The sequence below is a fragment of the Trichoderma camerunense genome (assembly GCF_050948025.1).
Source record: "Trichoderma camerunense strain CBS 138272 chromosome Unknown V8C40scaffold_16, whole genome shotgun sequence".
NCBI classification, from domain to species: Eukaryota; Fungi; Ascomycota; class Sordariomycetes; order Hypocreales; family Hypocreaceae; genus Trichoderma; species Trichoderma camerunense.
In genome coordinates, this window is record NW_028145354.1 from 967,012 (window position 1) to 987,477 (window position 20,466).

Here is a 20,466-nt window from a genome sequence, read left to right on the forward strand (position 1 = left end):
AATGTGGCAAAGCCAACATGCCAAGTATAATATTATGCTAACCAATTTCCAACTCTATTTTTTGCGCCGAGTAAATATTTACACGAAATCAAAGGTATCACCACGATCTTGAATCATCTTTCCCACCCTCTTCGAGCCCGCAATTCTCTCCAGCTTCATCACATCGTATTTGGAGAAGATGGCCCGCACCGTTCCTTGGCCAGGCTCAATCTTCATGTCTTTCTCACTCTTGGCTAGGTATCCACCAGCAATCTCCTTATAGAAGATGGGATTGTCCGGCAGCCCGTAAAAGATGACTCTCTGCACACCGCTGAACTGATACCGGCGGAAGTGATGAGCTCTCTCTGTGTAGAGCAAAATCCGATGTCGACCAGTCAAGAAATGCGATCGAGCTCGAGACGCTTCTCGAACCTCGGTGTATTCAGATATCACTCCAAAAGTGAGGGCACTCACTTCGTCGGCAGTAGCGAAGTAGTTTCTCACGCGGACAAAGTCAAGATAGGATGGGATGAAGATGAGCGTTCCACTCGAGTCTTTGGATCGCTTCACCAAAGAGGGGATAATGGCAGAGGTAAAGTAGTCAAACCTCGCTTCGGGGTCCCTCTCGACGGCGCTCGACTGGAAGCGCGAAAATGTCTGCTTGGCCTTGACACCCAGCTGTCCAATAACACCGGGATACTCTGGCTGTAGGCGGACTCTTCCGGCCCAGTTATGACAATACAGCCTCTGAAGTTCTGCTAGTTCGGGGGTGTTAAAGGCAGACAGGATGACAGTCTGTCGGAAATACTTTGCCCAGTCCTCCAAGTACCAATTTCTGACACGGCTGAAGTCGGCGTCGTGGGCATCCTTTGGTTGAAGGTTTAGATGTTCAAAGATATACTCAACGTGCTCCCAATTCTGCATCAGAAGAGCATCTGCTTGATCCATGACGACCATCTCAATGGAGCTGAGAAAATCAAAATCAGGCTTCTTCTTCTCTTCCTCGGATCCCATTGCCATGCGGAGACCAAGAGGACTAGCAAAGAGGATATCGGAGCTATAGAATTGCGCAAAATATTTGATCGTCTTGCGCGTAAATTTGACACCGATGCGGAACATGTCATCGTCGTTGCCGCCAAACAGATCTTTAAAGTCGGCAGGCCGATCAGCACCGAAGGCTTCATCGCTCTCAGCGTATGATTCATTGAACCGCTTGAAATTCTCCTGTTGGTCTGGTTCGACCAAGTCTTGAATCACCTTCATCATCTTGGCACACGAGTTGCGTGTTGGTAGAAGGAACAGGACCTTGGGTCTGGTGAAGCCTTGGTCTCGGAGTTCAAGCTCCGAATCATCACCAGCCTTTGAAAGCTTGTAGTTGTTATTGATCACTCTGTCTCGAGTCCTGGAATAAAGTCAGCATCCAATCTTCTAAACTTTAAGCTTATTCGGTTTATCTTACTTGAATACGTGGTTAAGCGCATGGAGACAGACCGCCTGCCGTATTTTGTTGGAGTTCTCCACGGACCGATCGCAAAACAAGATGTCCTTGTAGTCGAATAATAAGGGTGCGAATGCTTTTTGCGTTGCGTCAAGGTTGCCCATCTTCTCCTTTGCCGTGTCTCGCAATTTCTGCTTCAGCTTCAACCCACCAAGCCCTGATATTGGCTGGGGAGCGGAGACATTGTTATTCGTGCCAGGAGACGTAATAACTGCTCTCCAAGGCTGTACAATAGCTCGACTTGTTGTCCACTCTCCATTCTTCGCCGCGACAACCGCTCGCGAGCTGATTTCTTGATCTGGGTTGGCGAAATGTGAATCGAATGGGTCCGTAGCGTCAATCTCGTCTTCGGAATCGTTTTCTGGATCCTCTTCAATGTTGGAGGCTGGATCTCCTCCTTCTTCTTCCTCTTCTTCATCGGCCTCGTCAATGTCTTCCCGCTTAGATTCGGGCTCTTCCTCATCGTCTGACTGGTTCACGGCGGGACTTGGGCTCCGGCTCGAGGGCTCATCATGTGCAATCTTTCTCCTCTTGGCGCTTGGCGCACTTGAATCGTGGAATTTCTGCATCAGTGCCATATACGGGCGTGCTGGAGCTTCTTGGTCATCGTCGTCGTCTGATACATCTTGGAGCATTTCGTCTTCCACATCTGAGGCATCGGATCCAGATTCATTCGCGCTGTATGGGAAATGATTTGTTAGCTACAAGTGAGTACAGGCCAATGGTCAAAACAACAGGTCCAAGATTCTTACTCTTCATCTTCGCCATTTTCAGCCAGACGAGCACCGTCGAATCTCCTGTCTGGGCCCCATTGGCTGAACTGGCCGCCTCGACCTCGACCTCTACCTCCTCCCCGACCTCTGCTGCTGCCTCTGCTGCCGCCTCTGCCTCTTCCGCCGCCTCTGAAACTGCCTCTCCCACCGCCTCTCGAGCTGCCGCCTCTGAAATTTCCACCTCTTCTAGGACCAGCCATTACGTTCTATAGCAGAGAAACAAAATTGGCTGTAAATAAAAGCAACTCCTCGCAATAGAAGGCGGATTCAACAACAGGACAAGGTCGAAAAAAAAGTTTCGAATGAAGCTGTCAGCCTTGCATGAATATGTGGATCATACTCACCAGCCACACTATGGTGGGGTACATTCGGCCTTGCGCCACGCAGCCTTGTCGCAAAGGTGAGCTGCAGCAATTTTAGTGCGCACAACCCCAGCGCCGCCCGCCAAATCGTGCAAATCACAAAATCGGCGAAATTTGGAGACTATCGCGAGGAAAAAGAAAGCGAGCCAGTTTTTGAGAGAGCCGGCGCCACTCGTTTTTTTCTTCTCCCCTTCCCACCCCCACTCTTCGACCTTGTCATACGCATCGCAGGGAGAAGGGAAAAAATCGTTCGACACTCTTTACGTCGAGACATTTTTTTTGGCCCAATATGGCTGCCGCAACGGAACGGTTTTTGCACCTCGCTCGCCCGCTGGCGCACACGAACATCGGGCTCCAGACGAACATTGCCCCGCTTACTGTCCAGATCCAGCCTCAGGTATATAATGCACCATCACGATAGAACCCCTCCAGTTTGCCGCAATGTAGGACCGGGAGAGACATAAAGAGGGCATAAAGAAGAGGGGGGAAAGAAGAAGAAATAAGTTCATTGGCTGATGTGTTGTTACTGTGGCTAGGCTGTCCTCTCCATCCTCGATCACGCCGTTCGACGAGATGTCCGTGAAAACTCCCAGTCCACCCGGGTCATTGGTGCTCTGGTAGGCACCCGCTCCGAAGATGGAACCGAAGTCGAGGTTCGCTCGTGCTTCGCCATCCCCCATACCGAGGAGGAGGACCAAGTCGAGGTCGATGTCGAATACCAGAAGAACATGCTCGCCCTGGTCCTCAAGGCCTCCCCCCGCGAGTCCCTGCTCGGCTGGTACACCACCTCCCACGAGCTCAACAGCTTCAGCGCCCTGATCCAGAACTTCTTCGCCGCCCCTGACACCGGCACCTTCCCTCACCCCGCCATCCACCTCACCATGTCCACAGAGCCCGGCAAGGATATCGAGACAAGATGCTACATCAGCGCCCCTGTGGCCGTCAACGCCGAGCGAGCTGCCGAGAGCTGCCTTTTCATCCAAGTTCCCCACAAGGTGCTGTACGGAGATGCCGAGAAGAGCGCCCTCGAGGCTGTCGCCAGCGCCCGGGACCTCGAGTCACGGACTGCTCCCCTGGTATCAGACATTGAGAGCTTGGGTCGATCTATCGAGCAAACCATTGGCCTTCTGGACCGCGTCAGCGAGTGGGTTAACGGCGTACTAGATGAGGATGAGGAGCCCAACAATGCCTTGGCTCAGTACCTCCTGAGCGCCCTGTCTCTGGCCCCCAAGGTCGACGCTTCTCAAATCGAGCACGACTTCAACAACCACATCCAGGACGTTCTCATGGTCAGCTACCTAGCCAACACGATCCGAACCCAGGTCGACCTGTCTCAGCGACTGGCCACGGCCAACCTGGTCAGCAACGAGAAGGAGGAGGGCAAGGGTGATGGTGAAAAGGGTGGCCAGCGCGGAAACAGGCGTGGCGGACGTGGAGGCGGCCGAGGCGGCGGTCGAGGCGACGGTCAACAAAGAGAGCCCAGAGAGCCTCGCGAGCCCACCGAGTAAAGGACACGGCGAAAGTGATATTAGCAGCTATATATAACTGTTTCCTTGGGCTTAATTTGTTTTTTTCTTTTCCATCCCGGCAACTAAGCCCTAGAAGGAAAGACCCTACGAAGGAGAGGGAAAAAAGGAATATGGAAGTGGAAAAAAGGAGTCCGCCTGAGGCGTCTTTGGATGGACGGATGGGAGAGAAACTGGGCATGTATCGTGGCATTGTCCCAGCAATACACAGACGCACGAACACAGTATCATCACGGCGTTGTGGTATGCCAAACTTGATTTTGGCACTTGAGATATTAGATATGAATATTGATTCGTCACGCAGTCTCTTTCTGGCCTGGTGCTGCGAGTATGGAAAACTGAACTGCTCCCGATGTAGAATGACGAGTTGTGATGCTGAAGAGCAAGACAAAACCTGAGCTTACGGGCCAATGGCAAACCACTAAAACTCAAATGAACGTATGCGTAGTGTATGATCCATTGAGAAATACTAGATGTACAAGATTGTCCATGCTTAGGTAGGTATTCTCATAAAATCGGCATATATCTGGTTATATAATCTACGAAATGCAACAACTTAGTTCATCTCATCTAAAACTCACGTCTCACCGTGGTCGATCTTTCCTATACTAATTGGAGTTTTTAATGACATATGTTTATGGAAAATATATGCGACTCGTACGACGAGCCACAAAGTGGGTGACAAAAAGGTCCTCCAAGCAGCCCCTATTGATTGAACTTCTATATAGATACTTTATGTCAAGCAATAATCTCTGTAGTATCGCTATTCATGGTATGCCCCAACTCCATGCGCCAGTAGGAAAGCAAACAATTCGATGCAATGTACATTTTCCATAGCCCTCCTCAACGCACCTCACGCAAATGATACCCTCTTCTTGCCCGCCTTGGACGCTTTTGAGCCCGTAAGCGATATGCTCTTCAGGTTGTCGTCTCTATCGCCCTTCTCGCTGTTTCTCTTGCGCTTCTTCCTCAGGGACTCCTTGGTGTCCTCAAACTTTGCCTTCTTCTCCGCCGCCTTCTTATCGGCTTCCACTTTCCTGGCCTCGCGAATCTCCTCCATCTGGCGAGCCTTCATTATCTTCGACTCGATGTGGCCTTCCTTCTCGGCTTGCACTAGGGACAGAATTGTCGTCATGCTCTCCTAATCGCACAATTAGCACTCAATGGGTCTCTTAGAGGCGTAATTCCGAAGCTTACCTTGTCGTCCACAAAGACCTTGCCCTTCTTCTTGCCCTTGGGCTTTTCGACGCCAATGGGAGTAATCATATTCAAAGTCGGGATGCCCAATTCTTCGGCGGTGTACGTCTTCTTCTTCGGCCGCTTCATCAGCAAGGCACGGTTCTTCTCCTTGACCTGCTGCGACACAACGGGGCCCTTCGGCTTGGACTTGGACTTGGGCTTGGAGATGCCATCGGTGGAAGACCGCTTTGCGCCACCCTTTCCAGGCGCGCCCGCGCTGCTCTTCGAGCCCGCGTGCTTGTTCTTGACCGTCCGCGTCTTGCTGGGAGCCATTGTGAAAGCTCTTGTTATGCGAGATGTAGTAAGTTGAATTTGGTGGTTTAGTGCACTGTAGGCAAATCTCCAAGCTTTGCTGTCGCGCGGCAGAAATTTTTGGGCTTATCGGCTCTTATCGGTCGCATCGAGGGGCGATAACAGGATTGCTGTGGATAAGCAAGTTGGGTAAGTAACTCTGTACTTTGTGGGGTGGGGGATTTCGGTGGTATTGGATGAAGGCCTGCGGCTTCTAGAACCCAATGTTTGCCGCATTAGACAGCAAGGATGCGTCTTGATACTCGGTGCGGCATTAGAAATGTGGTGTGACGCGAGCTGTGAGTTAAAGGTCCTTGATTTGTTAATTGGCGGATGGTATCTAAGACCTGCTATCTATCTGTCCGACTCTAGTGATGACCTCACCAGTGTCAACCCAGCGTGCCATATGATGTGAGTGGCCTATCTTGGACGCCGGAAGCAGCATTGTTATCTTTACGCATATGCGCCGACAATAATATCAGCACAGCACAGTGTTTTTATCCTTCTATATGTCTTCTTTTCACTTGTTGCTTGCCAAATGATAGTCCTCCTAGGCGGTCCAGTTGCTGGGGAAGGAGAGTCGCGTGCTCCAGGAGGACACGGCAGATTTTTTTGACACATCATATAAACAAGACATGTTCAGCTCTCGCGCTCCGAAACCAAAGTGTAAGATGATCTGATTGATAACAAGGAGGTCATAAAGCTACCAATAATACTACTGCAGTACCTGTCAGTAGCTATTCTGGCAGGTATGGAGGCTGAGACATTGATTATGCACTTATATGCAGCCCAAGAGATCTACAGCAACAACGTTTTCGAGTTATTTGTTATCCAAAACGAAGTTCCATGCAAAAAAGGATTTCAAATCAGATCATGCAAGGCCCCAAAAGTCCAATAGCTCGGTGAGGCCCTATTAAGCCCAATGGGCAGCCATCAGGCTAATATGCGGCCATGTGGTAGATGATGGAGAAAAGGAAAAGGGAAAAGAAAAAAAAAATGGAAGCAGTGTGACGTGGGCCAAGTCCGTCTAAGCTCGGTACAACACCATTCGAAACGGAACCTTTGTTCTAATTTTTTTTTGTGTATTCTTTTTCCCCTTGGGATCAAGCAAGCTGGATATAATCTTATGGAACTCCTCTGCCTATCTATTTTGTGGCCATTTATAAACATCCATCTCCCGTCTCATAGTCAATTCCCCCACGGAATGGATCATCAAGAAGCTCCCCATACATCTGCGGGAAACACGTGTAAAACTAGACTCGCTTTACATTATTGGACAGATCAATTCCCAAGCACCGTTTCATGCGTCAGTAGGTAGCAGCTTGAGACTAATGCCGCACACCACTATGCACTCGCGGTTGTAGTGCTCAGCTGCTACACTACACGCACTGACAGAAATTTCTACAGGCGTCTGACGCGCTGTCGGTTCCGGCTTCAAGGGCCTGAAAGTGGGTCCATGTGGGCTTCCAGAATGGCTGCTCCCCCCAAAGGCCCCCCAAAAGGGCAGGGAGGGCTTCTCTCAAGCCGCTAACCGTAACGGCCGGCAATGTACCTGCTAGCACTCGTAAATTCACCAACCGTCGATGTCACGCAGAATTCTTCTACCTTCAAGAACCCCAAAGATCCACAACCTCACTACATAATTCTCCCCAAACCCGAACAGCTTTTTTCGTCGACACATCGCGCAATCATCGCCATCCCTCCGCCTGCATCGCTCTTCCAAGTATCCAACAATCCTCTTCGTCTCGCGACCGCCTCCTCGAAGCCCCTCCATCGCCGTTCCGATCACCAGCTTTTTTAAGCAAACCCCCCTCCTTCTCTCGCTCCCTCCCGCATCGCATAGTTTACAAGTTTTCCTCCCATCTTGTCACCGACTTTCGAGACCCGCGCATCCAGAAACACAGCATCGCCTCCTGCCACGCCTCATCCAGCGACTCCCTGCGACTTCCGTCTGACCCTCGAAAAACCTTTCCCGAGCGAGGCGTCCCTCCCCTCCCCGCAGCACCGGCATCAAGACCAGACGAATACCACCAACAAGGCTTAATGGAGAATCTATGGACTCGTCGAACCAAGTATGACCTCCCCACACGTCGCCTCCACGGCGAAGCCCCTGTGACTGACCTTCCGGTGTCTAGCTCGTCAAAGCTTTCCCTCACTACGCCTTCCAATGGGGCCAACGGCTTGGGGGGAGGTGATCCCGCCTCCCGCAGTGCCACGGTAAAGTCGTCGCATGGCAAATCGAATCCTTTCAACAGCACTCCGGGGAGTGCGCTGGTGTCTCCGACGGGGGGAGCGTCCAGCGCCTTTGGTCTGGGCTCGGGGGCTTTTGCTTCGTTTGGCTCGTTTGGCTCTGCCAAAACGCCAAAGTCTGGCGGGAACCCTTTTGAAACCGCGATGGGCTCAGCCGTCGCCAAGCAAAACGCCTCCAAGGACGCGGTGAAGCCCGTAGCCAGACCACCCAACATGGCGCCCATTTCCGAGTCCAAGGCCGCAGAGCCGCTGCCCGGGGTCACACAGATACACATGCTGAAAGACGCATGGTCGTTCTGGTACAGGCCCCCGATCTCGAAGGCGCACGGTTTCATCGAGTATGAGAATACACTGCACGGCATCGCTACGGTGCGGTCGGCGGAGGAGTTCTGGCAGATCTACTCCCACCTCAAACGGCCGTCAAGCCTGCCCGTCGTGTCCGACTATCACCTCTTTAAAAAGGACATTCGGCCAATATGGGAGGATGAGGTCAACCGGAAGGGAGGCAAGTGGGTTGTTCGCCTCAAGAAGGGTGTGGCAGATCGGTACTGGGAGGATCTGCTGCTGTCCCTCATCGGCGACCAATTCGGCGATGCCGGAGAGGACGTCTGTGGTGCCGTGTTGAGCATGCGCAATGGCGAGGATATCTTGAGCATCTGGACCCGAACTGACGGCGGTCGCGTGCTCAAGATCCGGTATGTGTGATCTTTTTTCTCTCCCCCTGAATCACAACTTTTTTACGATCCAGTCAACTAACCCCTTGTTCGTCTTTTTAGCGAAACTATGAAGCAGGTTCTCAACTTCCCGGCAAACACCCGTCTCGAGTTCAAGTCGCATGATTCTAGTATCCAGCAGCGAACTGCTATTGACGAACAACGTCGCGAGAAGGCCAGTCAACACCACAATGACAAACGCCACACAACCAACGCAGCCAAGCAGACGTACGAATAAAGAAGAAAGAAAAGCTTGACATCATCAAAGGCTCGCACAGCCTTAAAACCTCCTCTTGTGATCTTATTTATGCCGCCAAACTGTGCCATGTTTTCGTCCTTCTTGTCGGCTATGATGGAATTTTCCCAAAGTTTATGTGTACACTACCGGGCAGAGCGCTTGGGTATGTTGCAGACCCGTTGTTTTGTTGCTTTTCGTTGTTTTCGCTTCCTGGTTTCTGTACGTCCTCTGATGTTTTTTTCTTCTGTCTTTTTTTTTTAAACTCTATATCTTGGGTGCGGCAGTTTTTCGTGTGATTTCTTTCCGCGGATGGAAAACTACTGGGATGTACACTGGGAGACAAACTGATTTTTTGCTCTACCTGGAAAATGGTGGGCGGAAGGGCGGGTTTTTTTATTATGTGGATAATGTACTATAGCTTGATGGTTTGAGCACGGCAAGCCTGGCGGCGGCCTGTGTCTTACGAAACAGAAAAAAAAGGACAAGAAGGAATGAAATAAAAAGATGCTCTTGCGCAGACTGAAGAGCCTGCGAGTGTCCGTTCTATTTCGACATATGGTTGAGCCCCCCTTTTTATTGTGATGATTTCTCCTTGATCTGACACCAGCGTTATATAGTGGTATTATATGGTGGTATTACATGCACAGCTTCCATCATTTACGCTGTTCCTTTTCCTTTTCCCGGTCCTGCTGTCTTGGTGGGCGTTCTTCTTCGCTCCCAGATTTGAAGATATGTCTCTCCGAGATACAGCAGCTCGCTCTGTACCTTGTCGACGAACAAGTCCTGGCATACAACCCACTCGCCCGTGGCTTTGTCCTTGACCTGGACCTTCCAGGTCTTCTTCTCCTCGCCGCTATCCGCAACATCGTCCCTCTTGCGGACCGCCTCATGGACGACGTTGGCAACGAGATCGTACCATATCGGCTCACCCACGGGCCATTCGTTTGGATTGGGCTCCACGTACGGCGAAACGTCGAGGTTCCTCGCGTCAAAGGTGACGATTGTAGGGTTTCGCTCGGAGACGAACTTGTTCTGTGAGAAGCGCTTGACGTGAAGCAAGAGATACGGCGGGAGCGGGTGCAGCAGACGGTAACGTTTTCGCTGCGCGTGGTGTTCTTGCGCCCGCTTGCCGTCGTATTTACTCAGGATGGTGCTCAGGGGAACTTGCGGGATGATGTTCTTTTCCAGCTCGTCCTGGAACAGCGGCGCAGACGGTAAGTCGAGCGTCAAAAAGAGGAAGCGCACGATATCGACTTTGACTTCGGCGGCCTCTTCAAAGCGCAGACGATCGCCTGCGTCGGCTCGGGCGGTGATGGCCTGTGATTCGACCTTGAGCTTGCCTTGGAATGTGCGCTGTATCATGGAGCTGCCCGGCTTTGTCTTGCTGCCACCGAGGCCGAGATGGAGATTGTTGAGGAACCACGAGAGGAACTCGACTGGATCTGATTGGTTGGTGAGGGTGAAGCGTTTATTAGAGAGGAGGGCGATTTCTTGGAGGAGCTCGTGTGGTGAGACGTGGGATTTGAAGGCGCGCGGGTTCCAGATCTTGCGGAACAGGATGCTGCATCTCTTGACGAGCTCGGATTTCTTGGAAAAGTCTTCCAGCAAGAAGTAGTTCCGCAGCGGAGATACGTGTGACAGTGCCTGCACCACCACGTTGAGGTAGTCGTTCTCTTTGATGTTGTTCATGCCGACGAACCCTGGCGTGTACTCCTTGCCGTCGAGCGTCCAGCTAACGTGGTTGACGCGACGGTCCAGCTGGATGACTTCATTCTTGGTGTATCTGGGGTCGGAGACGTATTTGATGTCGTCGAGCGACTTGCTCTTGACCTCGTAGCCCTCGGGCAGGACGTAGACTTTTTGCGTCTCGAGGTTGATATACACGTGATGGTCCTCGTCGAGGGAGTGGAAGTAGGCGTGCGACTTTACGCCACGACCTTGAAAGTATTTACCGCAGACGAGGCATGCGTAGACGTTGATGTTGGAGAGGGAGACGGAGCACAGCTTCTCAAAGTCAAAGTCGAGCACGTTGCGGTCGATGGTGTCGAGATAGAGGTCGTCGTATCCGTCGGCCGGCCCCGATTGCCGAACAGGAGCCGACAAGGGCGTTTCATCGTCCTCTTCACTGAAGCTTTCGCTGTCTTCATCGTCTGGACGGCCGTTTCTTGCGTCTCCGTCTTGCTCGGGGCTTTGCGCATCGTCGTGGCTGTTTGCGAGGGGCGAGTCGAAGTCGCCCATTCGAGATCGTTTAGACGCGGGCGATGCGACGTCCTGAAGCTCGTCGAGAGCTTCGGAAGCTTGTCGTTTAGACATGGCTTGTGATCGAATGCCAGGGAAGAGAAGCTGTGTATTCGGAGAAGAGCAATGCTATGATATGAATTGGAGGAGAGGTTATGGTTGATTGGCACGAGGCTGAAATGGAAAATGTCAGTGGGTCTGGTAGCCTAAAAGTCAGCGGCATGGGCAGCTGTCATCGTACATGGAGATCGGACGACATCCCATCTCACAATATTCAGTTGAAGCTGAGGCAATTTCACCATTATCAACAGCTTGGGAACAATGATTGAACTGATTTAAATGTAATTTTCTTTATCTAGGTAATCAATCGCATGAAAATTGCCTCTACTTCTTCTGATAAACACGTAAATTCAACATCGTTCACCTCTTTCTCAACTCATGATGTCCTCCTAACCTAGACTCCAAATTCTACTTCTCGGGCCTCACGAGTCGTTCAGGTAGAAACATTGTTTACTTATGTAGTTCCAGCAGTGCTAAGTATTACGATAATTGATATTATGACCATGCAACCAGTGTATTACTACCCTTTTATTTATCTAATCCTTTCGCTATAATATGATGACTTTGGAAATGGCCACTTACATCGACTCGTCCCCCAGCCAGTAAAATACCAACTACCTTATATACTGCCATATATATGTTCTTCCTTGTAATTGAAACTCTAACCACTCATGACAGTGTCGCCCTGGAGCGTCGGGGCGAGGCTGTCCATTTCCTGCAGGGTATACTCTACCAGATAGCTTTCGTCCACCAATTCCTCCATGCGCTTGTAGTGTCTTTCAGTGTACACCCTCAGACCGTGCAGCACATCCTTCAAGCTCTTCTCTCCCCTCGAGCCCTTGACAGGCAAGTTTGAGAACTTTGAAGCCGGGTAGCTCTTGATCAGCGTCCACAGTATGCGCTGTGCCACTGGGGCTGTGCGAGCGTTGGTATTCCAGTCTCGCAGCCTCAACAACAGCAAGTATATCTGGTCGTCGGAGAGTGTTGCAAGAACTTCATCAACTGCTTTGATACCACATAGACTGCCCTGTTCGGGCTTGCTAGTTGTGACGACAGAGGTAAAGAGGCCGAGCAAACGTCCGGGATGATTCAGCTGGAGGGCCAAAGTAATAGCCTCTCTGTAAGATCCAGCGTGCATGTGGTTCTCAAGCTCCTGTTCTTGCTCGATGAGCTTCAGTGCTGCCTGAGATGCTGCTGCTTGCGTCTCGGACGTTGTATCTTTCCAGAACGTAACGGTAGAATCACCGCTTCCAGAGACGACTGCATTGGTCTTTTGATGCACAGCCAAGGCCCATACTCGATCTTCGTGGTTGTCCAAAGTGCACTCAGTTTCTCCAGAGTTTGCATTCCAAATCTTAACAAGACCGTCACCACCGGCACTCGCGAACTGCACCAGTCCTTTGGCCTGCTCCGAACGCGAGGTCATGCTGAGCCAAGCTACCTTGAGAATGGAGTTTGAATGACCCTCAAATGTACGAATGCATGTATAGTCTGAAAGATTCCAGAGCTTGATGCTCTTATCACCACTGCCAGTCAGGATAACACCTTTGCCGGTGACAGGGCCATCTTCTCCCTGAAGAGCGGGCATTTGAGCAGGCGAAAACTGCACAGTCCATACTCCTCGCTTATGACCACGAAGGATACCTTGGACTTCTCCCTCCTCTACTGACCACACCTTGACTGTCTTGTCTTGTGAAGCAGATGCAAAAAGCTGGCCGGCATGATGTACATTGATTGCGTTGATATCTTTGTCGTGGGCTTTTCTTGTAAAGACAGAGCGTGCGTTGGTTTTTTGACCTTGTTGCTGGGGTGTTCGGGAAATCTCCCACTTCTTGATCGTCTGATCTTGTGATCCCGTCAAAAGGAAAGGAGGTGGATGGTTGAGAGGATCGGTTCGTGCCGCTGAGCCTTCGACAGGAACAGTTTTGGGCAAGGCTACAGCACCAAGAGATTCTGCATGTCCCGAAAAAGTAGCCCAGCACACATGAGTGTTACTGGCAGGATCGATTCTCCAGAGCTTTGCAGTATTGTCTTTAGCTCCCGTGGCAACCCAGTGCCCAGACCAGTCAACATCCAATGCAATTACAATATCCTCATGTCCTCGTAGGAGGGCCACATCTTGGCCAAAGAATGGAGTCTCCGATTTTGTCCACGCCGTCTCCTGAGCACCGTTTTCTGATTCAGCTACGGATACCAAACGAATATCCTCTGAGTTGGTGGCCAGAGCAAGCAGTGAGTGGTCGGGCAAGAGATAGGCCATGTCGATGATCTCGTCATGCGTGCCGGAGATTCGGCGGAAAGGCTCAGGTGTGGGAAAGTTTGTTGTTGTAGCCTTTGACGATAGCTCGTACAAAGCCAAAGTGTGATCAACCTGCACTAGGAGAATAAAGGGAAGTTCTGGTCGGTAAATGCCGGCAATGATTCCCTCCTCTTCGCTCTTGGCAGATTGTTTCGGTGTCAGCTCTGAGCCCTTGTCGGTATCCCAAATGCGAAGACATCCGTTGGCTCCGGCGGAGAATGTGAGGTTTCCATCGTCGATGAATCCTGCTGTCTCGACGAGCTCGAGACATGGGACGACTTTTCGGATTTTCCACGATTTTGTATCCCACCAGATGAGAGTCTTATCTCTGCTGGCTGTGACAAGAGCATGCTGTGCTGGAGAGTAGTCAATCGCCTGTACGTCAGATACGTGGGAGTCTAAGTTGGCGATGCAGCTCCTCTTGTTCAGGTCCCAAATCCGCACTTTTCCGTCCTGGCTACCCGAAGCTAATCGGAAATTTGTAGTGGCAGCGGCTTCTGCCTCGTCTTCGTCCTCGTCATCCTCCGTCCTGGACCGGTTCTTCGAACCCTTGAGATTTTGATTGGGTGTTGCTCGTGCTGCAACCTCAAAGAAACGGAGTGCGGACACCAGTACTGATGGTCCTCGGAAAGTATGTGTGACATACCCGCCAGCAATGTCCCAGACCTTGATCACACCATCGGTTCCGCCTGTCGCCAGGAGAGTGCCAGTGCGATCAACCGCCAGAACAATGACTGGGGTTGCATGTGGCTTCAGTGTACGGACAAGTGATGCTTCGATCGAATCACCCTCTGAGGACCATTTGAGCACGAAAATTCTCATGGACAGCGATCGGGAACAAACGATGAGATGGGAACCGGAAGGCGTTACTACATAATGTCAGTCTCTGCTTTATTCCAATGTCATGCGGAATCCACGAACGTGTCAATGTCGAAATTGAGTCTCCATCCTTTGTTCAATTAGCTTTTCATCCAAAATTGTCTCTGTCCATAGCATCACGTACGCCTTCAATCTGTGCCAAATGCTTTCCATTGGTGGGGTTTGTTAGGATAGCATCCTCGCCTAGAGTTGTGGCTAGAATCTGCGCCTTGTTGTCAATTGCAACAGATCCTCCAGTATAGATTGGCCGAATGACGCGCTCGACGTCAAACGTCGTCTTCAAGGGCTGTTTCGTCGCCATGGTGGTGAATTCGGCTCGTCGTGAAGAGGAATCTGGAAGCGCAATGCGCCCGTCTGGGAATTATTTTTTGATGCTCCGATAAGATAAGAGCCGGGCTAATGCACAAAGGCGGCGCCGCTTGGACATGATTGGTCTTGCTTTTGTGCCATGGTTTAACCGCCGCTGACGTCCACTTCAATAAGGCAACTTGCTCCCGTGGGAATCTCATTGCCAATCCTATTGAATGTATATAGTGAGAGAATCTTGGGGGGCAAAATACATCCTTTAATCATCATACAGTATAGCTCCATCTATACCGATATCCGCGTCCGTGGACCATGTTTCAATGAAGTGAGATGCTGAGGAGCTTGTCCGCTTCAAAAGTCATTCGCTATGGGGATGCAAGGCCCGCTCGTGGCCCAGGCCCTGGTATGAGATGATATGCCAGCCTATTACCTATCACTTCTGACACTGTTAGGGCCGCTCGCCATTTGACGATGTAGTTCAAGGTGAAGGTGAAGAGGACCCGCGGATACCAAGTCAGCAATACGACCATGGCGGACGCCCAATCAATCCTGACACTATGAGGATCAACAGGGACATCATCCGGTCACACAATCAGGTCATGTTTATTATTGGCATAGCTGAACCTGAAAATCCCGGCCCCGAAATCGACTCGCAGAGACGACACGGCGCCTATGAAGAAGCAATTGGGCTGAAGCTGGCATCTTCTGCTAAGCGCTGTGTGGAGGCAGTTGGTCTATTTGGTGTCAATGGCCTCAGAGATCGGATTCTGGTGAAGCGCCCTTCTCCAATCAACGAACTCTGTATTGTTCATGCTGTTGGTGCTAATTGTATATTCCTAGATTTACAAACGATATTCCCGAATTCCATTTTGGGAACTATATCAGCAAGCGCGACAGGATTTCTCAATCTCTAGGGACATCCTTCCTGGTGCTCCCGCAAACTTGCTGTCAAATTATATCGAGTTCTCAGTCGCCCGGCTGTGGCTTGGTGAGCAAGAAAAACTGACTGCTCGGCGCTGGTAAGCACCAGAATTTCCTTCGTGGCAGAAGACTTTGTTTTATGTGGAATTACTAACTCATTTCCTTCAGTGTCCATGAAGTGTGGTCATATATCCGAGTTCATCTAGAACTACACATATCCCTACAAAGACTTGGTTTGATACCGAGTAGTCAATGGTTACCCAGCCCCTCCTTTTTTATCCCCTTTACTCAAGAATCACCGATTGTCGCCCCGCCGCCACCCGAAAAATTTGGTATTTCTGCAATTCTGCAGTGGCTGGGCAGTGCTTTAATAACCAACGCCCCATTTCTTGTTTTTGTTATGACTCAACGAATGGTTCGTGATTGGAAACCACACATATGGGCCGAGACTTTCAAGCGCCTTCCCAGCACGGTCTTCCGTGGTAAGACGATACCGCAAGCTCCGCCGTCAATGTCACAGTCTTTCATGAACGAAGCTCCTAGTGAGATTCACAGCAATGAAGGAGGTTCGCCCGTTGCGCCCGTGGATAGTCAAATGCCAACCGACACGGGAAGCATGGAGGTTGTTCGTCGGCCAAGTATATTCTCAGCAAGAGGTGATGATTATGGGAGCGATGAGGAGGACAACGATGTGATAAGGGCGACCCTCATCAGTTTTGACGTCGAAGCGACTGAGTCTACGGATGCTCCCCAAGGGCTGTGGAGTGCAGAATTGCGGCCAAGCGTTGCCAACACAGATTCAAGAGCGTCTGTCAGTTCTCAGCCAACATACTTGGATACACTACTCACCCAGATCCCGGCACTGTTGGCGTCGCATATGCTTGCCAACTCCATAACACGATTGTTGATGACCCCATATGATGCAGCCGCCCTGCGTCTAGTGGCACGAGCATTCTGCTTGCGAAATGGCCTACCCTGTGAAGACATATGCGAGACTAATCTTCTCAGTGGCTGCACTTGGACGTCACTTATGAACTATCTAGGGACAGAGTATTTGCACCTCTTCCTCACCACAGAGGTTTGGGCCGTCTTCACCGGCCTTTCTCAGTGGTATCATTTTTCCGAGGAAGAATGGACGGCTGAAGAAGCAAAGAACTAAACCTGCTATTAACAACGGAATCGTGCAATCGGGAGAGAAACAACAGTATCACTATACAACACATGGGGGTGGGAACTTCTGCCCTCCCCTCGAGCATAATAATTGGGAACCCTGTGGTTTCCGGCTACAACCTCCTATACATAGACTTAACGAACGGAGAAGCGAGGAAATTAGTTTTTATCAAGTTACAATAGCATTCGGTCAGCTACGAAATGATAAGTCGGTGCTATTTGTGTGGATCTGCACCGCCTTTTGAAGGAGATGGATTATACGGCCGAAATTATATATCGTGTGTATTAACTCAAAGGGTTGAGCTAACCCTATTTATAAAGGATATCCATCCCATTTTTGCTCTTTTGTCTATATAATTCATAATCTTGTCTATCTGGGAAGAAAATAATGTCTAATGCCCCCTAACTTCGCACAATGTTCATTTTACGTCTCATTGGGTCATAATCAGAGCCCGGAAACGCTTGCGACCTAGCGGGATAATCCATCGGCACGACGCTATCGAGATCAACCTTATACGCCATATGATTAAGGAAATTGCACACCTACAATGTTGTGTTAGTGATTTGGGGTTCCTTGGAATTATCGCCCTTGAGAAAGAGAGGTAAGGGAGTACATACCGGACGAGGGTGCCAACGGGATCCTCCAGGCTCAAACCAGCACAAGTGGCCGCCCAGAGATGTGGTGAGCAGGATTGTGTTGGGGTTCTGACGGAATTCTTCGAATGGAATGGCTTCCTTGACAGCAATCTGCAAGACTGTTAGTATACAAGCTTTTGTGATGTGGGGAGAGGAGAACGGACTGGGTCATCGATTGCTGAAATCGCCAAAAATGGTATCTTGATTGAGAGGATTGCATCCGACGAAGAAGCATCGCGGTAATAAGCAGTTTCGGTTGGGTATCCCCATGTGGGACATCTGGGAAAGTATCAGCATGATATCTGGACGACGCGACTGAGAGGTATTCTTACTGAATTTGCCGATCGAACTCATATAAATAAGTAACGTTTGCAATAGCAGCGAGATCCAAGTTGGTGTGCTGCTTGAGCTCTTTTTTATGCCTCTCAATCAAGGATTTCATGGCGGCTATAACGTGTTATGATTCGGTTCAAGTGTGTACTTTGAGAAGAATACTTACTGCCCATTACTCTGCTGTAGACCTCTTTTCCAATAAAGGTGCTTGTCATTGTCTTGCTCGCAATATCTAGACTGAAGGGATTTGAGCAGGCGATAGCAGCCTTGAAAAGGCAATCCGAACCCTCTTCACCGCAATACTGACGAGCAGGTTAGCCATTGATATACTTAGCTATTTAGATTCGGGCACTTACATTCGTTATAATATTGGCACCGAGAGAGAAGCCAATGCCAAACAGTGGGCGATTTGGAAATGTCTTCCGAAGCCACTTGACCGTCTATTTCACGAAGTTGTTAGAAACTCTTCACGTTTACCAACTGATCCCGAGGAAACTTGCCTGTCTGATGTCCCACGTTGCCCGCGCATTATACAAGATGCCACTCGTGATTTTGCTGCCCGCGCAGCCTCGAGAGTTCACCACGCAAATCTCCCAGCCCTGTTCGGGTAGAGGAGCAATTGTGTGTCTCAGGTAAACCTCGTGAGAGCCACCTGAAAGGCCATGTAGCACCACCAGCATAGGCTTCGCATCGTCCGAGCTGATATTGGCAAACTCTTCTTCCGAGTAGTGGACAGTACGTGGCGGCAGGCCCTCATCTCGACCTTCATGTGGCTCTACGACAAAATCGACAGCAAAGGATCCGTCATAGGCTTCATGTTCGGCCTGGAAGATTTTGCGCTTGTAGTACACCAGTGGCCCATGCGGCTTCGTTGCCGTCCAGATTGTCTGTATGTGGCCGTTGAATAACAACGGATTCAGCTGACATGGTGGCGTGTTTGCTTCGCAGATCTTGAGGAGATCCGTCTCATTGCCGTCCTTTTCCTTGATCGTCCTAGGATTTGGCGAATGAGTAAACTCAATCTTTGCCCTCCCGAGCCACTCCATTGCTGTGAATAATCGAACAGTTTTGTAACCCGACGGAAGCTACAATCACAGAGAAAGAGCCAGAAGGTGGTACAGTATCAAGAGCAATAGGGGTGATTGAATCTAGAACTACGCCGAGACAACCAGCAAAACTCGGATCTTTATCTAGATGAAAAGTGCAGAGCCCGCTTCTTGATAACGAGGGTTGCACATGCAACAGTGTCCATGAGGCGGAACCCCTGCGGGCTGGGTAGACAGTACAGCCATGGCGGTGGCGATAGCTGGTAACGGGAGTGTACACCGTACAGAGCGGTGCCAATTACTCATTTGGCATCAGAGACTGCAGGGGTCCACCCACTGGCTTCCGAGGCTGCTTGAGTTACACCGAACCGCGGCAATGCTTTGGAATTGATGTTAGTTTGTTGAGGCACGGAGTGGACTAAGACACCGAATGCCTTGCGATGCATCGTATTTTGTTGCTTCAAGTTGTTTAGCTGGAGTTTGCTGACGCCTATCACTCACTATTTATATGTCAGATCTGATTGCTTGCGTCTTAGTCAATTTGTCTTCAAGTACTGAACATGGCTATTGATTCCCTTATTTTGCGGGTCGATTTACACAAGGTACCTGAGATGCTGGACGGAGTGACTCCCGGCACTTTGCAAACTTAAGGGCACTAGAGGTACCAAAGGCACTAAAGGTACCCAAACACGTCTTACTTGCCTCGCGCTGGAGCACTAGTGCATATTAGGAAGTGACCCCCGTCACCGTGCACGAGATAAATCACGTGGATCAACCTTCTTTTTGGTGTGGATTCGCACGAAAGAGACTCTACCATGCAAAGCAAGCATCACCAACGCAACGAGTTCGCATCGACGCTCCACGAGATGCGATGCCTGTGACTGTCGGAATCTGATGGAGAGCGAGAGCCATGATTCTTTTCTGATATTCTATGGCACTGCCTGCCAGGCAAGGGGGGAGTGTGAATAGGCGCCCGGTGCTTCTGACTCCCTGACGAGCGATTTGGAGCCTTGTCCCCCGGAATATCGTTTCCCTACACGAGCCGACACGTTGGATGCGGCCCACTGATCAAGTATGGGCTTGCTGAGGCTTACGAACAAGACATGATATAAAGCCGCCAACCCGCGGATGAAGTCGTCGCCAATACCCCACCACAACCTTATTGTTTGCGTCGCAACAAGGCACCTGTAAATCGCCTCACCGTGCCCTCCCTTCGCACGCCTACGGTATCTCGCTGTGACGGCTAGGTTTCTCGGAGGATTCGACTTTGCATATGACGGATAAAACCCTACGCGGTCGTGCAGATATATTGTGCTCTCAACACCAGAGCCCTGTTCAAGCCGATATGGCGTCTTTCACCTGTCGAGAAGTCTTGTCACATGTTCAGGCGCCGGATTTGGCGGGATAGAGGCCATTTGCGCATCCTATGGACCCAGATTTTATTTCTCTGCTTGCTCAGCAGCCTCTCTCTATAGCCTTGAGGCAGGGATTCCGTTGACTTGGATGCCATTGAGATGCTGCAGTGTCGACAGTGACGCTGACCAACCCTGAGGCAAGCTGAATGATGATTGGCTACTTGACTGGAGGGGGAATGAACTTTTTAAAAGGAACGAAAAGAAGAAGGAGAAGAGCTACGACACGGGGATCGGGTTAATAACGCAAAACTTGCGCGTTTCATCCCTACATATGTTACGTGGTGGTCAGCTCTC

General features: G+C 50.5%; 8 protein-coding genes across 8 annotated transcripts; 3 read left to right on the forward strand and 5 right to left on the reverse strand.

Moving 5' to 3' along the window:
- Positions 1–19: 19 nt before the first annotated feature.
- On the reverse strand, positions 20–2,569 carry V8C40DRAFT_252944 (rRNA-binding ribosome biosynthesis protein UTP25). Its single transcript, XM_083217486.1, has 3 exons — positions 2,230–2,569; positions 1,439–2,155; positions 20–1,381 (listed from the first exon to the last, which is right to left on the reverse strand). The coding sequence occupies exons 1-3, from the start codon at positions 2,448–2,450 to the stop codon at positions 79–81; spliced, it is 2,241 nt and encodes a 746-aa protein (XP_083070341.1). The 5' UTR covers positions 2,451–2,569; the 3' UTR covers positions 20–78.
- A 124-nt stretch (positions 2,570–2,693) lies between these two features.
- Positions 2,694–4,658, forward strand: V8C40DRAFT_252945 (eukaryotic translation initiation factor 3 subunit F). The gene is made up of 2 exons (XM_083217487.1): positions 2,694–3,009; positions 3,149–4,658. The coding sequence occupies exons 1-2, from the start codon at positions 2,902–2,904 to the stop codon at positions 4,118–4,120; spliced, it is 1,080 nt and encodes a 359-aa protein (XP_083070342.1). The 5' UTR covers positions 2,694–2,901; the 3' UTR covers positions 4,121–4,658.
- A 333-nt stretch (positions 4,659–4,991) lies between these two features.
- On the reverse strand, positions 4,992–5,650 carry V8C40DRAFT_268875 (uncharacterized protein; the record flags this gene model as incomplete). Its single annotated transcript, XM_083220006.1, has 2 exons — positions 4,992–5,279; positions 5,336–5,650. 2 exons carry the CDS (start codon positions 5,648–5,650, stop codon positions 4,992–4,994), a joined length of 603 nt encoding a protein of 200 aa, XP_083070343.1.
- A 1,512-nt stretch (positions 5,651–7,162) lies between these two features.
- On the forward strand, positions 7,163–9,471 carry V8C40DRAFT_252953 (translation initiation factor eIF 4e-like domain-containing protein). The gene is made up of 3 exons (XM_083217488.1): positions 7,163–7,740; positions 7,804–8,613; positions 8,695–9,471. Exons 1-3 carry the CDS (start codon positions 7,712–7,714, stop codon positions 8,867–8,869), a joined length of 1,014 nt encoding a protein of 337 aa, XP_083070344.1. The 5' UTR covers positions 7,163–7,711; the 3' UTR covers positions 8,870–9,471.
- On the reverse strand, positions 9,270–11,271 carry V8C40DRAFT_252956 (mRNA splicing protein SAD1). The gene has a single exon (XM_083217489.1). The coding sequence runs from the start codon at positions 11,180–11,182 to the stop codon at positions 9,527–9,529; it is 1,656 nt and encodes a 551-aa protein (XP_083070345.1). The 5' UTR covers positions 11,183–11,271; the 3' UTR covers positions 9,270–9,526.
- Positions 11,272–11,659: 388 nt separating this feature from the next.
- V8C40DRAFT_73566 (U3 snoRNA-associated protein UTP13) lies at positions 11,660–14,678 on the reverse strand. The gene is made up of 3 exons (XM_083223366.1): positions 14,470–14,678; positions 14,388–14,415; positions 11,660–14,335 (listed from the first exon to the last, which is right to left on the reverse strand). The coding sequence occupies exons 1-3, from the start codon at positions 14,644–14,646 to the stop codon at positions 11,829–11,831; spliced, it is 2,712 nt and encodes a 903-aa protein (XP_083070346.1). The 5' UTR covers positions 14,647–14,678; the 3' UTR covers positions 11,660–11,828.
- Positions 14,679–14,864: 186 nt separating this feature from the next.
- V8C40DRAFT_252959 (uncharacterized protein) lies at positions 14,865–17,143 on the forward strand. The gene is made up of 4 exons (XM_083217490.1): positions 14,865–15,054; positions 15,104–15,421; positions 15,492–15,670; positions 15,741–17,143. Exons 1-4 carry the CDS (start codon positions 15,019–15,021, stop codon positions 16,729–16,731), a joined length of 1,524 nt encoding a protein of 507 aa, XP_083070347.1. The 5' UTR covers positions 14,865–15,018; the 3' UTR covers positions 16,732–17,143.
- V8C40DRAFT_252960 (Alpha/Beta hydrolase protein) lies at positions 17,004–19,211 on the reverse strand. Its single transcript, XM_083217491.1, has 7 exons — positions 18,212–19,211; positions 18,068–18,151; positions 17,878–18,013; positions 17,711–17,825; positions 17,543–17,657; positions 17,361–17,489; positions 17,004–17,285 (listed from the first exon to the last, which is right to left on the reverse strand). Exons 1-7 carry the CDS (start codon positions 18,755–18,757, stop codon positions 17,145–17,147), a joined length of 1,266 nt encoding a protein of 421 aa, XP_083070348.1. The 5' UTR covers positions 18,758–19,211; the 3' UTR covers positions 17,004–17,144.
- Positions 19,212–20,466: the final 1,255 nt, after the last annotated feature.